The sequence below is a fragment of the Moschus berezovskii genome, chromosome X (genome assembly GCF_049115385.1).
Source record: "Moschus berezovskii isolate FMDL1 chromosome X, NW_MosBer_1.0, whole genome shotgun sequence".
Classification (NCBI taxonomy): Eukaryota; Metazoa; Chordata; class Mammalia; order Artiodactyla; family Moschidae; genus Moschus; species Moschus berezovskii.
In genome coordinates this window covers 41874241-41893440 of record NC_142488.1, presented here as the reverse complement: position 1 = coordinate 41893440, position 19200 = coordinate 41874241, and the positions used below count along the sequence as shown (strand labels likewise).

Genomic DNA, 19200 nt, shown 5'->3' with positions numbered 1-19200 from the left:
GCTTCTTTTGTTAAAGGACTTTGTTAAATGTCGTCCCATTTTAAGAGTAAGGCTGGACCAAGTTAATCAGAAGTCCCCTGTGCATGGGCAGAACTCCTGAGCTCTCTACCAACAAATGACAGAAATACTACTGCTATAACATGATTTGTCCTGGCGTGAACAGGACTCTTCTCTCTGCCCCTTGGTCCTATGCTTCCTCCCAGTGCACCTGGGTGGAACAGACGCCAAGCAGCGTCTCTGCCCAGGAAGCAGGGCCTCCACCCCAGTCAGTTCAGCTGACTATGTGACCAGTGTGCCCTTGCTCTTTTCTCTTATCACATTCTATCTTCTTTCTTGTCTTCTTATAACACGGTGATTCCTAAGCTATTTCTCTTGTATTGTTCAGTTCAGTTCAGTTCAGTCACTCAGTCGTGTCCGACTCTCTGCGACCCCATGAATCGCAGCACACCAGGCCTCCCTGTCCATCACCAGCTCCTGGAGTTCACTCAAACTCAAGTCCATCGAGTTGGTGATGCTATCCAGCCATCTCATTCTCTGTCGTCCCCTTCTCCTCCTGCCCCCAATCCCTCCCAGCATCAGATTCTTTTCCAGTGAGTCAACTCTTTGCATGAGGTGGCCAAAGGATTGGAGTTTCAGCTTTAACATCAGTCCTTCTAGTGAACACCCAGGACTGATCTCCTTTAGAATGGACTGGTTGGATCTCCTTGCAGTCCAAGGGACTCTCAAGAGACTTCTCCAGTACCACAGTTCAAAAGCATCAATTCTTCGGCGATCAGCTTTCTTCACAGTCCAACTCTCACATCCATACATGACCACGGGAAAAACCATAGCCTTGACTAGATGGACCTTTGTTGGCAAAGTAATGTCTCTGCTTTTCTTGTATTCTTAAATCTTCTTAAATTCTCGGACAGACTTTAAACATTTCTTCTCCCCATAGTTCAGTTTTTCTCAGTGTTTATCCTAGCCTCAGTACACCTGAGGGGCATGCAAATGCCCCTCAATCCAGGGACCAACTAGGATGTTGATTCTCACAGATGCAAAGTGGGGAGGGTCATGAAGGGAGACAGAGAAGCAAATGCAGCTTAAAAGGTCTACAGGTGTGCCTGCTCACACACAAGTTGGGGGCATTGCATATCCTCCAAGTTCTTTCTCTAGTCTTTATTCTTCATTTTGAAGCCCTCTCATTGGGTTTTCTATATAACCATTGTTCCAAGGTGTCCCACCATAATTTTGTTCAAACAACCCCAATTTCCTAGTAAATGATGGAGTAGGAAGAGTGGTACACTGTAGTAGGATCTTATTCTAACATTTAAAATTCTACCCTGACATTTTCACCATTGCTCTTTTGTATTCTTTTGTTAAAATTACATATCTTTTTTGTTCAGGAGGGGAATCAGATAAGCACTTTTGTCCAGAATGAGATGAAATTGTTTCCCAATTTGTTCTGGAGGTGCTGTATGAAATGCTCTCTGCCCTGTCTGCAGATAATCAAGAACTAGTTAGCATAAGTACAAGTGTGCTATGTCACTTCAGTCATATCTGACTCTTTGCGGCCCTTTGGACTATAAACTCCCAGGCTCCTCTGTCCATGGGATTCCCCAGGCAAGAATATTGGAGTGGGTTACCATACCCTCCTCCAGGGGATCTTCCTGACCCAGGGATCGAACCTGCATCTCTTATGTCTCCTGCATTGACAGTCGGGTTCTTTACCTCTAGCGCCATCTAAGTGGCCCCTCATAAAATGTGAATATTCAGTGCCTTTTATTTTACAGGAATAGACTAGCATGTCTTTGATACATCTTTGGTTTTATGTGATTTCTTGTGAAGAAAGAAATGGGGACACACGTGGTAACGGTAAGGGAAAACAAGATTTCGTTTAATGGTGGCCTGGATTAATTCATGATATCACATTGCTTCTTTGCAGAGAGGAACTTAGCATTTGACTTTTTCACCAAATGTTGGCTCCTTTGCTTACCAAACATCAGTTTGATTTACCTTCATATATTTAGAGTATAAGGTCTTCTTTTCATCCTTTGGGCTTCTCAAACTGAAAACTGTATGCTTCATTGTAACTGCTACAGGTAGTTTGATAGGGTGATGAATGTCTTTTTCCATTTTGTTCTTCTCCAAGATTACTGTGGAAGCATGATTATTGAAGGAGAGGAAGCTCCAATTGCCTACACATTGGATGATACTAAACCTGATGGCAGCTATCCTGCCATAATAGGGTAAGACACACTTGTAGTGGTGTGATGATCTTCCATATTGATAATATATTCCTATACTGTCAATAATTATGTCCCAAACTTTGTTCAATAATTTTTTACCCATTTTCACTTTTCTCCAAATCCAGCAGTAAGAAAGATCTTATTGATTTTTTTACAAATAATGTCTTCTGGGAATTCCCTGGTACTCCACTGGTTAGGCTTCCATGCTTTCATTACAGGGGACACAGGTTCGATCCCTACTCAGGTCCTGCAAGCCACATGGCAAGGCCAAAAAAAATTTTTTTAAATAATGTCTTGCTGCTGCTGCTGCTGCTGCTAAGTCGCTTCAGCCGTGTCCGACTCTGTGTGACCCCATAGACGGCAGCCGACCAGGCTCTGCCGTCCCTGGGATTCTCCAGGCAAGAACACTGGAGTGGGTTGCCATTTCCTTCTCCAATGTGTGAAAGTGAAAAGTGAAAGTGAAGTCGCTCAGTCGTGTCCGACTAGTAGCGACCCCATGGACTGCAGCCTACCAGGCTCCTCTGTCCATGCGATTTTCTAGGCAAGAGTACTGGAGTGGCTTGCCATTGCCTTCTCTGAAATAATGTCTTATAATGTATAAAATTTTAGAAATGAATTAGAATATCAATAACATTTTAAAATGTGTTGTACTAGTTTTCTTCTTCATGTTTAGCACTGGGAGTTGATATATTATGGTAAGCTATCTTTTGTGAAAACATGATATGAAGATTTGACTTAGGGTGTTCCACTAAGAAGGCTTCTTGTGGAGGCTACATAAGCATCAATGGTACTTATGTGGGATGCTGAGATTTCCCATAAAAGAGAAGCCAAGACCAGCCCAATCATGTTTGGTAGAGAAGAGCCACGCAGATGTGGATGTCATGGGGATGGAGAAGTGGCGATTACCTGGAGCAGCCAAAACTGAGATGGGTCTTAGGATATGTATGAGTTTATTTCGGAGAGAGCCAAAGGTCAAAAGAGGGAGATCAAAACCAATTGGTTAGTTGAAGACAATCATAGGGCTGGAAATGGAGGCAGATTCTAGAAGGCTGGGCACTAGGGAGAAGCATATTGAAGACAGAACCAAAGAACAAGGACTGGATGGAACTGTAACGTCTCAGGCACATCTTCAGTTCAGTTCAATTCAGTCACTCAGTTGTGTCCAACTCTTTGCAACCCCATGAACCACAGCACACCAGGCCTCCCTGTCCATCACCAACTCCCAGAGTCCACCCAAACCCATGTCCGTTGAGTCAGTGATGCCATCCAACCATCTTATCCTCTGTAATCCCCTTCTCCTCCTGCCCTCAATCTTTCCCAGCATCAGGGTCTTTTCCAGTGAGTCAGCTCTCAGTATCACATGGCCAAAGTATTGGAGTTTCAGCTTCAACATCAGACCTTCCAATGAACACCCAGGACTGATCTCCTTTAGGATGGACTGGTTGGATCTCCTTGCAGTCCAAGGGACTCTCAAGAGTCTTCTCCAGCACCACAGTTCAAAAGCATCAATTCTTCTGCGCTCAACTTTCTTTATAGTCCAACTCTCACATCCATACATGACCACTGGAAAAACCATAGCCTTGACTAGACAGACCTTGGTTGGCAAAGTAATGTCTCTGCTTTTTAATATGCTGTCTAGGTTGGTCATAACTTTCCTTCCAAGGAGTAAATGTCTTTTAATTTCATGCCTGCAATCACCATCTGCAGTGATTTTTGAGCCCAGAAAAATAAAGTCTGTCACTGTTTCCACTGTTTCCCCATCTATTTCCCATGAAGTGATGGGACTGGATGCCATGATCTTAGTTTTCTGAATGTTGAACTTCAAGCCAACCTTTTCACTCTCCTTTTTCACTTTCATCAATAGGCTTTTTAGTTCTTCTTCACTTTCTGCCATAAGGGTGGTGTCATCTGCATATCTGAGGTTATTGATATTTCTCCCGGCAATCTTGATTCCAGCTTGTGCTTCCTCCACATCTTAGATAGGCATTTGAGACCCAGGGTGTATTCCTATTGACCACCAGCCATATATGGTGAGATGGTTTAGTCATGGTATAACCCTAGGCAAAAATTATGGGCAGTGATCTGTTTTTAGTCCCTTGAATTCCTAAAACTAGAAGGTATCTTTTAATGTCAGGAATGTAACACCTAAATAGTAAAACATGGAACATAAAATAAGATAGTGTGTTGTTTGTTTCTTCTGGTTTACTTTTAAATTGTACACTAGACACATGTGTAGCGATAGAAATGAGGCCAAGATGATAGCCTCCATTGATTTTTTCCCCATTTTCTTGTTTGTATGTTTTAGATTTATCCTTTCCCACAAAGCCAGAAAACTGGCCCGTCTTACCAAGGAGGAAAGGTAAGGAAAAAAGTATCTGTTGTTTCTTCCCTCCCTCTCTGCCTCCCTCCCTTCCTTCCTTTCCCCCTCTCTCCCTTCCTGTGCTATCCCATACCCTGCTCCTTTTTTTCCCTCTGTTTCTTCTTTCTACCTACTTTCAACTTCACTTAACTTTTTAACTTAAAGACGGCTTAATGTGTATTCCTAACATGACATGTCTGTTATGTTTCATCATGAGGGTCTTGTAGAGAGGCACAATGCTGATAACTGAAGAACCAAGTATTCAAAATAATATTTGTTGAGTTTATCATACATAAGATACCATGCAAGGAGCTATGGAGAATACAAAAATGGATATAGCCCAGGAGCTGAAAACTTACTGGGGGAGGAGATAACCAGGTAAACAAATGACCCCTTGCAGGGCACTCTGCCATACATCCTGCATGAATGATGCATAACAATGAAAAAGTATAGGTACAGACGGACTAGGTTCCCTGGAGGTGGCAGTTTCTTTCAGCAATTGGTATTCACCACTACCAACTATTTATTCCCATACCACTCCTGATAACATGGTGTGCTTCTGGCATGGTGTGCGTGCTTAGTCATGTCTGAATCTGAAAATCCAAAGACTGTAGCCCACCAGGCTCTTCTGTCCATGGGATTTCCCAGGCAAGAATACTGGAGCAGGTTGCCATTTCCTTCTCCAGGGCACGTTCCCAACCCGGGGATCAAAGCCATGTCTCCTGTGTCTCCTGCTTTGGCAGGCAGATTCTCTACCACTGCACCACCTTGGGAGCCTCCCTGATAACATATTTACCAACTAAGAGCCCCTGGATGGCTTCCCAGGTGGCACTAGTGGTAAAAGACCCGTCTGGCAATTCAGGAGACGCAGGAGACGTGGGTTTGATCCCTGGGTCGGGAAGGTCCCCTGGAGAAGAAAATGGCAACCTACCTCAGTATTCTTGCCTGGGAAATACTATGGACAGAAGAGCCTGGTGGGCTACAGTCTATGGGGTCACAAAGAGTCGGACATGATGAGCATGCACACACAAGAGCCCATGAATACATTATGGCACATCCTCTCCTGCCTCTATCCTTAGCTTGCTGCTTTATAACTATTTCCACCACTGTGCTTGACCAGGACTATGGAGGTCTGATTGGGCCACTTACCTGAAAAATGTCCCCACTAGAATATTAAGATCCAAGAAGGGATGGATTGGGAGTTTGGAATTAGCAGATGCAAACTCTTATACATAGACTGGATAGACAACAGTCTATATATATAGACTGTATAGCCATGTATATGTGTATATCTATGTATATAGACTGTGCTGTATAGCACAGGGAACTATATTCAATATCTGGTGATAAACCATAATGGAAAAGAATATGAAAAAAAGAATGTACAAAAATTACATACAATAAAACATATTATAAACCAATAAGAAAATAGTATTATCTGTAAATATTAATAATTACAGTATTAAGTAAAATAAAATGTTGCAAAACAGTAAAAAAAAAATACATCCATGAGAGTAGGAAGATTTGTCTGGTTGGTTCACTGCTGAATCTCCATTGCCTGGAACAGATCTTTTCCCAATATGTCTTTTGATCATATTTATGGCTTATTCATTTTATACTATAATAAAGATTTAGCTTTTTATGAAGTAGGTTGATCTGTTTTTAAAATCATTGCTTCTGAATGGTCTGTCATGCATAGGAAAGACTTTTCCATTTCAAGATTGTTTTAAATTGCTCATTTTCAGTGCTTTTCTACTTTCATCTATTCTGTGTAAATCTCTGATCCTTCTGAAATATATTTTGGTGTAAGAAGTCACATAGGAGTCCAGTTTTGCTTCTTTCATGGGTGGCCATTTCTCCCAGTGCCATTTTATTGAATAATCTATCTTTTCTTCATGAGTTTAAAATGCCCACCTTTATGATTCTAAATTCCCTTATATATTTGGTTCTATTTAATTTTCTTTGTTATGTCTGACTATTCCTCTGCCTCTGCCAAATTAGTCCGTTTATGTAAAAAGAAATTAGATAGAAAAAATGAAAGAGAGGGAGATGGCAGGGTAGAAAGAAGGGAAACTGGAAACTTTATATGCTTTCTACCTATGGTTCTCAAACTTAATCACCTAGAAGGTTTGTGAAAACACGGATGCTGCCGTTGCTGTTTCTGAGTTGGCAGGTCTGGGATGAGCTCTGAGAGTCTGCATTTCTGACAAGCTCCCAAATGATGCAGTTGCTACCGGTCCTGGGGCCACACTGTTTTACCGTGATTAGTGAAAAAATCAGGCGAGTTTGTGGACAAAACTAAAGGTCAGAGAGCTTAAGTAACCTGCTTAAGACTTCACAGCATGGAAGAGACAGGGCAGAAGTCAAAGTTGTTCTTGCTCCACTTTGCCCATTTCCTCTTGGTGGGATGAGGAGAGAAGGAAGGTAGCAGGAATCCTATCCTGGTCCTCCCAGAATCTCCAGTGCTTAGGAAATTGACAACAGGTTAACAGGAAACAAGGTTTCCTTTGATGAATGAGTCAATTGCCCTGTGCCCCTGGTGATGCAGCCAATGCATCCCTTTCTTTTCATTATAACTATTTTTGACCTCGTAGATTTCAGATACTGGAGCTAAAATAAAGTGCCTTGTTTTGAAAAGTTAAAATCAAATGTCAAGTGGAAGCAAAAGTTCAGAGGCTCAGAATCTTTTTGAATGCTGAGAATCATAGGTACCTCTTCCACTTTTTTTTTTATATAGTTTTTGCCATTGTGATCTAACGGAAAGTATAGCATGTGCCTAATTTCTTTTTTTTTAAAATTCATTTTATTGGAGGCAAATTATCTTACATTAATATATTGGTTGGTTTTGCCATACATTGACATGAATCCGCCCCGGGTGTACATGTGTTCCCTTTCTTGAACCCCCCTCCCACCTCCCTCTTCCCCATATCCTCCCTCCAGGTCATCCCCGTGCACCAGCCCCAAGCATCCTGTATCATGCGTCGAACCTGGACTGGTCACTTATGATAAAATACATGCTACAATGCCGTTCTTCCCAATCATCCCACCTTCACCCTCTCCCACAGAGTCCCAAAGACTGTTCTATATGCCTATGTCTCTTTTGTAGTCTCGTATACAGGGTTCAGGTTACCATCTTTCTAAATTCCATATATATGCGTTAGTATCCCTCTTCCACTTTTGCTTCCTTCTTCATTTTTATTTTTTTTCTCCCCTCTTCCCATAGGTTGAAGAAACTCTGTGACCTCTATGCAAAGGTTCTGGGCTCACAAGAAGCTTTGCACGTAAGGCGTCCCAACCTTCCCTGTGGGAGAGAGATCTTGCTTTTCTTTTTCTTTCTTTTTTTTTTTTTCAACTTTGGCAGCACTGTGTAGCATATAGGATCTTAGTTCCCCGACCAGGGATTGAACCTGTGCACCCTGCAATGGAAGCTGGGATTCTTAACCACTGGACCACCAGGGAAGTTCCGAGAGATCTTTCTTTGTTGTCTTGGGCCTAGCAGTGATGGGCTCATGCAAGTCAGGTTCTAGAGCTCATGTTTTCCTTGATCTATTCTTGGTGGGGTGTGCACAACAAGGCTGGTCAACTTATGAGTTGTCCCAGAGGGCATGGGCCCTGGCTAGTGGCAGCTTGAAAAGTGAAAGTGAAGTCGCTTAGTCATGTCTGACTCTTTGTGGCCCCATGACTGTAGCCTACCAGGCCACTCCATCCATGGGATTTTCCAGGCAAGAGTACTATAGTAGTTGCCATTTCCTTCTCCAAGTGGCCACTTAGGGACCCTGCAAACTAATGTGTTTTATGTGATGCTACTCTTGTACCTAGGTTCAGAGCTCTTCCTGGAGCAGGGAAGATATGCTGATTGGCTCAAGGTGAGCCTCGTCAGCTGAGCTTCCTAGACATCTTTGCAGGTAGTTCTCCTCCCCTCTGCGTGGCTAAAGGCAAGATGATATGGGAGACAGGGCGGTAGGGGCATTTGGTGATAGTCAAAGGACCCAATGTGTCCATAACCAGTAGCCATAACCACAACCCCCATCAATATTTAAAACGAGCCGACATTTCCTTCCATTCACCAGACTTCTGGGTTTTTAATGTTTTGACACGAATTGCATCACCTTTTGAAAGCTATTATTAAATCCAGTTATCCATGAAGCATTTGAAGACAATGGAAAACAATGTACAAATGAGCGGTTAAAGCGTAAGGAAAATCTAATGAAGGGGCTAAGAATGTTTAACTTGTTAAGCCTCTTAAATCCAAATCTCTGCACCATACATCATGACCTAGTTGAACAGCTCCATGGCTTCATCTTATCCCTTGAACATTTATTTTGCTCAACTTTGCAATGCCTGACTTCCTAGTCAAGTTGTTGTTGTTTTGAATTTGTCATTTTTGTTTATTCTTTTAAAGCAAGAGTTACTTGTTATAGGTGAAACACATGCTCTTGAAGCTTCGAAGAATTTGTCCTCAGCAAATGAACAAGAATGACAAATTGATTGGTTTGGACAGAAAAATAATAATAATGAAGAATGGGTTTTGTTTCATTTTTCACTGTCATACACCATTTAACAAGATTAAATATAAGCAGAGCCTCTGGACACAAGGGTACTATGAGTGAGGTAGCAAAATCCAAACTATATGCATATTAAAAATTAATCCTGTCACAGCTGCTGAAATTGGCTTGTCTTTCTATTTAAAAAATACAGGTCAAGATATTGCTCCCTGGTAGATACTCAAGCTTTTTTGAAGTTACGTTCTGAGACACCCTCAGGCTGAGGCAGTGCAGAGCTGAGGTTTCTCCAACCACCTGTGAGATGGTTGTTTGGGGAACCCCAGTGGGAGGGGAAAGCAGTTCTCAAATTCCCAAAAAGCTGATCATTTTAAACAGGGGGACAGTCTCCTTTTCTTAGAAAAATATGGATAATTAATTTCTAATGATAAAAATGAATTGTTTGCTCTTGGCATAGAGAGTGGCACTTGCTTGGCATTTGTCCTGGGAGCAGGGAAAGGTGAAACATGAAGTCCAAACTTTCTTCTGATTGGCTGACTGGATATAGGCATAGAAGGATGCTTACGTGGTGGTAAGCATCCCTCAGATGCAGAGAGGGAAGAGGGGGCCAGAGGCATCAGAGCCTCTTATACCTAGTGGAAAGGGCCTTGTGCTTTGTTCATTGTTACAAATAGCTATCCAAAGTCCCATGTGTGACTGCAATTGTTTTAAATGAAACATCTTCTCCAAATCTCTTTTTACAACTAACATTTTTCTCTTAAGACTTTCCATGTTGATTTTATTAATGCTTAATGATAACACTATGTTTACTTTTTAAATACAACTTGAACTTCACAAAACCTCAGCTAATTTTTGCCTGTTCATGGCAAAAATATATTTTTCTGGATAATTGTTGCCTGCATGTATTGCCATCAATGGGCTTCAGCTGGTGAAGAATCTGCCTGCAATGCAAAAGACCCCAATCCAATACCTGGGTCAGGAAGTTCCCCTGGAGAAGGGATAGGCTACCCACTCCAGTATTCTTGGGCTTCCTTCATGGTTCAGATGGTAAAGAATCTGTCTGCAATGCAGGAGACCTATGTTTGATCCCTGAGTTGGAAAGATCCCCTGGAAGAGGGCATGGCAACCTACTCCAGTATTCTTGCCTGGAGAATCCCCATGGACAAAGGAGCCTGGCAGACTACAGTCCATAGGGTCTCAAAGAGTTGGACACGACTGAGTGACTAAGCACAGCACAGCACCGCACATTGCCATCAACAGAATTGCCTACATCCCATGAAAACATTAATTCGTCTGTCCTAGCTTCTCTTAACAAAGTTGACTTGCACCAAAAATGTGAATTTGGTCATTCTTTTTACTTAACAGGCAGTTTTCCTCCTCCTTTCTCCAGTAAGCATAAATCCTTTTTCAAACTTGTCCTGAAACTATTAGGCACTAAAAGTTTCTTAATACCTAAGACCACTGTGGATGCTGATTGTAGCCATGAAATTAAAAGACGCTTACTCCTTAGAAGGAAAGTTATGACCAACCTAGATGGTATATTAAAAAGCAGAGACATTACTTTGCCAACCACGGTCCATCTAGTCAAGGCTATGGTTTTTCCCGTGGTCATGTATGGATGTGAGAGTTGGACTGTGAAGAAGGCTGATCGCCGAAGAATTGATGCTTTTGAACTGTGGTGCTGGAGAAGACTCTTGAGAGTCCCTTGGACTGCAAGGAGATCCACCCAGTCCATTCTAAAGGAGATCAATCCTGGGTGTTCATTGGAAGGACTGATGCTAAAGCTGAAACTCCAATACTTTGGCCACCTCATGTGAAGAGTTGACTCATTGGAAAAGACTCTGATGCTGGGAAGGATTGGGGGCGGGAAGAGAAGGGGACGACAGAGAATGAGATGGCTGGATGGCATCACTGACTCGATGGACATGAGTTTGAGTGAACTCCGGGAGTTGGTGATGGACAGGGAGGCCTGGCGTGCTGTGATTCATGGGGTGGCAAATAGTCATACACGACTGAGTGACTGAACTGAACTGAACTGAAGACCACTTTAAACATGGATCTAGACAATTGCAATTTATGAATGGTACCTGGGACATGAATGAAGCAAGTGTGAAAACTGTCTAAGTCAGAATTTCTTAGAAGTTTATAACCAAGGACATTTACATGTCCAAAGTCATATCTCTAAAAACATCAGAACAATAAGGCTTTATTTTAGGCATAGGGCCTCCCCAATAGCTCAGTTGGTAAAGAATCTGCCTGCAATGCAGGAGAACCCCGTTTGATTCCTGGGTCAGGAAGATCCACTGGAGAAGGGATAGGCTACCCACTCCAGTATTCTTGGGCTTCCATTGTGGCTCAACTGGTAAAGAATCTGCCTGCAATGCAGGAGACCTGGATTCAATCCCTGGGTTGGGAAGATCCCCTGGAGTAGGGAATGGTTACCCACTCCAGGATTCTGGCCTGGGGTGCATGGGGTCGCAAAGAGTTGGACACAACTGAGCAACTTTCACTTTAGATATATGTTGGTTCTCCAGTATGAAGCCTACTGTGATGTGTTTGATTTATTCTGAATGAGATCACTTCCTTTGATTCTTCTCTGAGTTTTTGTCACTCTGCCTTGCAGCCGGTGCACTATGAAGAGAAGAACTGGTGTGAGGAGCAGTACTCAGCAGGTTGCTACACTTCCTACTTCCCTCCTGGGATCATGACTCAGTATGGAAGGTAGAGTAAAAGTGGGCTCAGTTCTAACTGAAATTCCCTGAACCTGAATCCATAACTCTAAGAAGATTCATGTAGCTCTTCTCCCTTGTTACTTGTAAATGCTGGGGAAAAAATCGGCAAATCCCCAGGTTCCTTTGTATCTTGTGAATCTCACTACTGAAGTCATTGCAATGCCACATCATGGTGGCACTTTGGACTCTGAATTCCTCTGAAGGAGCAATCCCAATCAATAGAGCCAGAGAAGACTGCAGCCTAAGATTAGGAATTTAGATACGGGGTTCATGTATATTGTCAGAAGAACTGTCTTTATAGCAAGTGTAGGGCTCAGTGAAACTTCCTCAAATGGCACCACATAAGTGCCAACATGGGTACAGCATTATAAAAACAAATTGAGTTCTAGACTGGGGGTAAAGGGACTTGGGTTCCACTCCTGATTCTACCAATAACCGACTTTTCCATCCTGGACAGGCCACTTCTCTCTGAACCTTATTTTCCTTATCAGGTGTATGAGAAAACACAAGGTAGCATACAGTAGACAAGAATCAGTATATTAATGAGAGCATACTTTTTTAAACATCTTTATTGGGATATAATTCACATACCATTGCTTTGCCAACAAAGGTCTGTCTAGTCAAAGCTATGGTTTTTCCAGTAGTCATGTATGGATGTGAGGGTTGGACTATAAAGAAAGCTGAGCACCGAAGATCTGATGCTTTGAACTGTGGTGTTGGAGAAGACTCTTGAGAGTCCCTTGGACTGCAAGGAGATCTGACCAGTCCATCCTAAAGGGAATCAGTCCAGAATATTCATTGGAAGGACTGATGCTGAAGTTGAAACTCCAATACTTTGACCACATGATGGGAAGAACTGATTCACTGGAAAAGACCCTGATTCTGGGAAAGATTGAAGGCAGGTGGAGAAGGGGATGACAGAGGATGAGATGGTTGGATGGCATCACTGACTTGATGGACATGAGTTTGAGTAAGCTCCGGGAGTTGGTGATGGACAAGGAAGCCTGGCGTGCTGCAGTCCATGGGGTCACAAAGAGTTGGACACAAATGAGCGACTGAACTGAATTCACATACCATAAAATTCACCTATTCAAAATGCATAATTCAATGGCTTTAGCATTTTATAGTGTTGTGCAGACAAGTGTGAATCATTAGTGTTTAGTTTATTGTAGTTAACAAGGTATGAATTAATAATACAGCAGTAATTATTATGACCGTTAGAGTGATACTAAACCAAGGAATCATTTGGTACCAAGAGCTCAATCTAAACAGAATAAGAAATGTAGAGTGATGAGTAAAAGCCCGCATATGCAACAGAAAAAAAAAGGGGGGGGGTATGAGTAAATGTAAATGGCTAATCAATCTGTTCATGAAAACCAGTCAAAGAAGGAGTAAAACCTGCTTGTGAGAAGATACATAGTGGCTTTGGTTAGCACTGTCCCATCTTCCTGAAGATGGCAAAATATCATCTACGAGATCATTCTGGGGTAAAAGGGCACCACCTGATTAGTTACTGGGTCAATAAGCTAATTTTTGTATGTGCTGATTGTAGACTATGTCAGTAGTAATTGTTTCATTCATCACTTATTACCTATGTGCCAACTATTTGCCAAGCATTCTGCTGAAAACTTCAGTATAGGCAGACCTCAAAGATATTGAGTGTTCAGTTCCAGACCACTACAATAAATTGAGTCACACAATTTTTTGTTTCCTAGTGCATAGTTTCCTTGTTAGTACAGTGATGAGTATCCCTACCTGTCAGGTGGGAGACCGGGGTTACATTCCCCGAAGCGGAGGTGAGCTCTTTTGGAGCTTCCCAGGTGGCACTGTGGTAGAGTCTGCCTGCAATGCAGGAGACTCTGGTTCGATCCCTGGGTTGGGAAGATCCCGTGGAGGAGGGCCTAGCAACCCACTCCAGTATTCTTGCCTAGAAAACCCTTCCTGAATATACCCTTAGGCTCTGCAACCCATGCTGGCTATGGATAATTCCAGATGATGCTGTGTATTGTTATCAGCATTCTAGTCTTTTATAATATCTTCTATTCTCCTCCTGTTTTTTTTTTTTCTTGATGGCTGCAATAAGGGTAGGTGAAAGAAAACCCACCAATTCAAGCCAACTCATTTTGTTTTCTCTGAAAGGTCCAGTGGTGTACAGTGTTGGCTAAGAGTCAGGGTATTAGTTCTGGACATCCACATCCATTATCTGTAATATAATGGAAACATGGAATAGGATGAATAATGCCATATTGATGGTGCCTCCCTTATGGTATTTTTGTCAGGGTAACAGCAAACTACCCCTTTTAGAAACCAAGTGCTGTGACCTTCTGTCCTATTATGTAGCATATGGGCTTCTTGTTGTTGCTGTTGTTTAGTCGCTCAGTCATATCCGACTCTTGGCGACCCCATGGCAACACCACCAGGCTCCTCTGTCCATGGGGATTCTCCAGACAAGAATACTAGAGTGGGTTGCCATTTTCTCCTCCAGGGGAATCTTCCTGACCCAGGGATCAAACCTGCATCTCTTACATTTCCTGCATTGCAGGGGGATTCTTTACCACTAAGCCACCAGGAAGCCCAGGGCAATTTTCTTTAGTGGAGGCAATAGCCAAACAGTCCTGACATCAGAAGACTACCTTTCAGCAGCTGGAAGTAAGTCCTTCATTCTTGAAGGAAGGTCTAGGTGGACCTAATGTCCACCATAGTTCCTGTACCTCCATATTCTCATCTGCAAAATGAGGATAATGATAGTATTGACTTCATACGGTTGTGGTAAAGATTAATGCACTTAGCGGAGCATTTGGTGCCCCACAAAATGTTAACTGTTATCATTTAGTGCAATAAAACTCTTCACACTGATAAAGTGCTCAATGAATGGTTATTGTAGAGCCATAGTGATATGCACAAATTTGTTGAATGTTGCTGGTAAGAAAGGTTTTAAAAATCATTGGATCATGCCCCTTAAGGGATGGGGGAGCTGGAGCTCAGTGAGAGGACACTTTGCCAAATTCACTGGTGGAATGACCAGGTGGGAAACTGGGGGCACGGGTCTCCTTGCTCAAACCTGGTGAATCATAAAAGGAGCTATCCATGACCTGGCACATATAGTCCCTCACTTCAAAAAAGCAAATGCTTCTTTTACCTCGGTTGATGGCAGCCCCTTTACCTGTAAACTCTTGGTGCAGGAGTGAATTTTGGCTTTTATTCCACTTTTGTCTGTGACAAAGATCATGCAAGAACTGAAGGAAACTATGAACCTCATTCCAAAATTGCCACTGGACCTCCTGACATTTAGAATCTGAGGAAAGTGACCAGCCTTGGTCTTTGTAGGAAGGCTCTCCTCTGACTCTCTGAGACTGACCACTTTTATCTCTTTGCTTTTGTTTCAAGGGTTCTACGCCAGCCAGTGGGCAGGATTTACTTCGCAGGCACAGAGACTGCCACACACTGGAGTGGCTACATGGAGGGGGCTGTGGAGGCTGGCGAGAGAGCGGCCCGAGAGGTAGGGCCTGAGGTCATGTGCTGTGGAGAAGGAAGTAACTCAGGGTCCTGACAAGCAGTTTAAAGATGTCTGAGATCCTGGAGGTCAACTCCCCATTAACCCCCATCTGAAAAACCACAAAACACCCTTTTAACAGTAGTCTTGGGTGAAATGAATACCTTAACTCCAAAGTAATGAGTCTAAGGTAAAAAGACTCCATGGGGCAAAATATCACCATGGCTATACTTGAGAGAGAATCTCGGTCTAATATTATGAAACAGAACATGTTTACCTAGGACTCAGAATTCATTTATGTATTTTCTAACAGTTCCTCTGGTCTCATCCCTATTAAGGCATGTTTGCGGCTACTAATATATTTATTGTGAGTCTAATGATTGTGCTTAGTCGCTCAGTCATGTCTGACTCTGTGTGACCCTATGGACTGTAGCCCACAAGGCTCCTCTGTCCTTGGAATTCTCCAGGCAAGAATACTGGAGTGGGTTGCCGTGCCCTCCTTCAGGGCATCTTCCCAACCCAGGGATCGAACCCGAGTCTCTTGCATTGCAGGCAGATTCCTTACCACTGAGCCACCAGGGAAGCCCAAGATGCCACAGATGAAAGATCTTTTGGATCTTTTTTGAAGGTTCAGTGGACTACACTGGCTTTTACCCTGGGGTGTTTAATGGATATCCCAAAAGACATTGTTAGTCTGTATTTAAAGAGCAGAGTAGATTAGGAGAAAGACAGTGTTGTTTTTGTTATTCTCCAAGATGTTCTTTCTTTTCAGATCCTGCATGCCGTGGGCAAGATCCCAGAGGATGAAATCTGGCTGCCTGAACCAGAGTCTGTGGTAGGTTCTATTTTATTTCATGAATTTAAATCTCTTTCCTTTGAGAACAGTTATTTGCAAATAGTACACACTTGTATATATTCACAGACCCTCCCTGTAGTAATTCAACCCATGGGTGTTTAAAGGGATGTCATAGGTTAGGGCAGAGGTGAGGGATTTAGAAGAACTTTGATAAATTTGTAGCTGCCACATGCCTTGCAGATTATTAGGAAAAATTATTTTTGGGTCGGGTGAGATTACTCAGAGAGTTCTAGGCTTATTAAGAACTCGATAAAGGTCTCTTGAATAAATCTCTTAACCTGGTGCTAGGGTGGAGGAAATGAAGGGAAGATAAGTCAGTATCCTCTGTTTGGAGGGCAAAGAAGTGGAATGAAACAGAGCAGATTTAAATTAAAAATGCATTTTCAATATGCCTATCATTTTGTAATAAGACCCCAGGAGATTTTCCTGAAGGAAGGAAGGATCCATAGAGGGATAGAGTGAAATGCGTTGTAGAGGACAAGTGTTTGAAAGGTCAGAACTACTCGTCTATCAGGTAGAAGGTCAAAGGCAATAGCCTGGCCACTCCAAAGTCTTTCTCTTAGTGCTTCTGTCAGAGATGGGACTGAGGACTGAGTGGACCACAGATCAATTCACTCAACACATATTTATTGTGCAACCTGCCACTGGCACAATACTCATTGTGCCATCAGCCACTGGGATAATGGTACAACCGCACTTTCAGAGCTCAGCACGTGGTGGGGAGAAGAGATGACCACCAAAAAGCCCCATGTGTGATGAAGATGACATGCTGAGAATGTAAAAAGAGAGAGTCAGCTTAGCTTGGGGACACTGGAAAGGCTCCTGGAGGAAGTGAGGGGGAAACTGAGGCTTGAAGTTAGTGGTCGGTTAGCTAATTCAAGGGCCCCATGGTTGGAGAGCATCACTGACTCAATGGATGTGAACTTGGGCAAACTCTGGGAGTTGGTGAGGGACAGGGAGGCCTGGTATGCTGCAGTCCATGGGGTCGCAGAGAGTCGGACATGACCAAGCAACTGAACAACAACAACCGGTGGGGAATGGCGATGAATGTTCTGAGCAAAGGGAATGTGATGTTTCATGGCCTGGAGGTTGGCAAATGTGAGTCACATTCAGAGAACTGGGGCAAATACAGACTTCTTGGAGCAAGGTGTACAAGCCCTGTACTGACATCAAGTATTCTCTGACCCCAGGATGTCCCTGCGAAGCCCATCACCACCACCTTCTTGCAAAGGCATTTGCCCTCCGTTCCAGGCCTGCTGAAGCTGATTGGATTGACCACCATCTTTTCAGCAACTGCTCTTGGCTACCTGGCCCACAAGAGGGGGCTCCTGTTGCGAATCTAAAGAGAGGGCATCTGTAACCACACCCTGGTGTGTGGGTTTGGGGGAAGGCATTGTAATAATGTTTCACAAAGATGCAAAGAATATAGAGTGAGGCGGGGAGCATGATGATCAGTCAGACTTTCTGACCACAGGATACGCAGTCTCTCTTTATCCATTTTGACACCTGTGTATTGTCTAGTACCTGGCTTAGCACTCTGTCTCACCCACTTCCAAGTTCACTGGCTCCAGAATCTTTACAGTAGTTAAATTGGCTTGTGAAAGGTCCTTTCTATCCTACTATACATTGCCCAGGCACACTCACACACACAAAATACCACTTTTTTCTTACCTCTATGGCTTTGTGCTTGTCCTTCCTCTTTCCTGTAATGTCCACAACCTTCCAGGTTCTCTGCATTTGTCCTTAGAATCCCATATTGTTACAGCTGGAAGAACTTAGACACCATCCAACCCTTACTTTCTATTTTAGTGTTAGTCGCTCAGTTGTGCCCGACTCTTTGCGACCCCATGGACTGCAGCCCACCAGACTCCTCTGTCCATGAGATTTTCCAGGCAAGGATACTGGAGTGTGTTGCCATTTCCTTCTCCAGGGAATCTTCCCTGCCCAGGGATCGAACCCGGGTCTGCTGCACTGCAGGCAGATTCTTTACCGACAAGGGAAGCTTCTATTTTAGAGTTAAGCAAACTGAAACGGAGAGAGGAGGAACTTAATGGCTCAATGTCCACAATAAGCCACTGATATTTTGGTGACTAGGACACAGGTCCATTGCTTTATCCTGTCTCTCAGGATGGATTGCCCAATCACCCTTCTCTCCTCCCTGCCAAGGTCGCTGATAGTGTGCCCTTGGGTAGGTTTACTCTGTACTAAGTTGTTTTGTGCTACTCAGATGCTACTGTTCAGTATATATCCTTAAGTCTCACCGTCTTGGGCAGTGTGTCTTCAGCTCATTTTACTTTTTTTATCATGGTAAGAGTTCTTCTCTTTTCTTCCTTTTGTATCCTCCACTGAATCTGGATACAAAGGTTGGTGCACATTTGGGTAATTCAAATAAAGTTGATTGACCAGATGTCTGTTGTCTTTTCTTTTTGGGTAATGGCTTTCAGGGTTTTGATAGACCAAATCAAGATTCAGTATTAGGCATATAATTGAGGCTTAAAAGCATTTAGTCAAAATTTCCTTGAAGCTGAGATGATGCGTGCATTTTGATTGTGTGATCCATCATGGGTGACGTCTGAGCACTTGGCAAGTGATTTATGATGATATGATAAGGATGCTAAAAGACAGAGCTCCTTGTTTCTGCCGCCCAAAAGGCTGTCAAAAAATTGACATATTAATAAGCAAGATGCTTTAACAATTAAGATAATTGTAATATTTCAGTTGACCTTTCATATGTCTGTTAGTGCAGAGCTTTTTACTAGGTACACTCATTAATTTAAAACCACAGTTCCACAGTCCATTAACTCCTACTTGAACTACTTTTTAAATGAGATCTTCATTTCAAAGTACTCATACGTCTCAACTCCCAAGGTCAGCTTTTATCAGGATATATTTTAAATCCATAAATGACAATTCTCACCTGCTCCTTTAGAAAATGAATGTTATTATTCTTAGCATACATGACATTTAAGAAATCTCCCAGGGTTAATCAATAATAATATAGTTTCTGATTTTACAGTGACATTTACACTT

The 19200-nt window shown here is 42.8% G+C and overlaps 1 protein-coding gene across 1 annotated transcript in view; it reads left to right on the top strand.

Annotated features, from left to right (window-relative positions):
• MAOB (monoamine oxidase B) overlaps positions 1–18577 on the top strand; it is a 120658-nt gene extending 102081 nt beyond the window's left edge. Inside the window, exons 9-15 of the mRNA XM_055393644.2 lie at positions 2132–2228; positions 4534–4587; positions 7811–7868; positions 11713–11810; positions 15209–15320; positions 16087–16149; positions 17361–18577. Coding sequence (XP_055249619.1) covers positions 2132–2228; positions 4534–4587; positions 7811–7868; positions 11713–11810; positions 15209–15320; positions 16087–16149; positions 17361–17513 — 635 coding nt within the window. The 3' untranslated portion in view covers positions 17514–18577. The remainder of the gene's footprint in view (positions 1–2131; positions 2229–4533; positions 4588–7810; positions 7869–11712; positions 11811–15208; positions 15321–16086; positions 16150–17360) is intronic.
• The last annotated feature ends 623 nt before the right edge of the window (positions 18578–19200 follow it).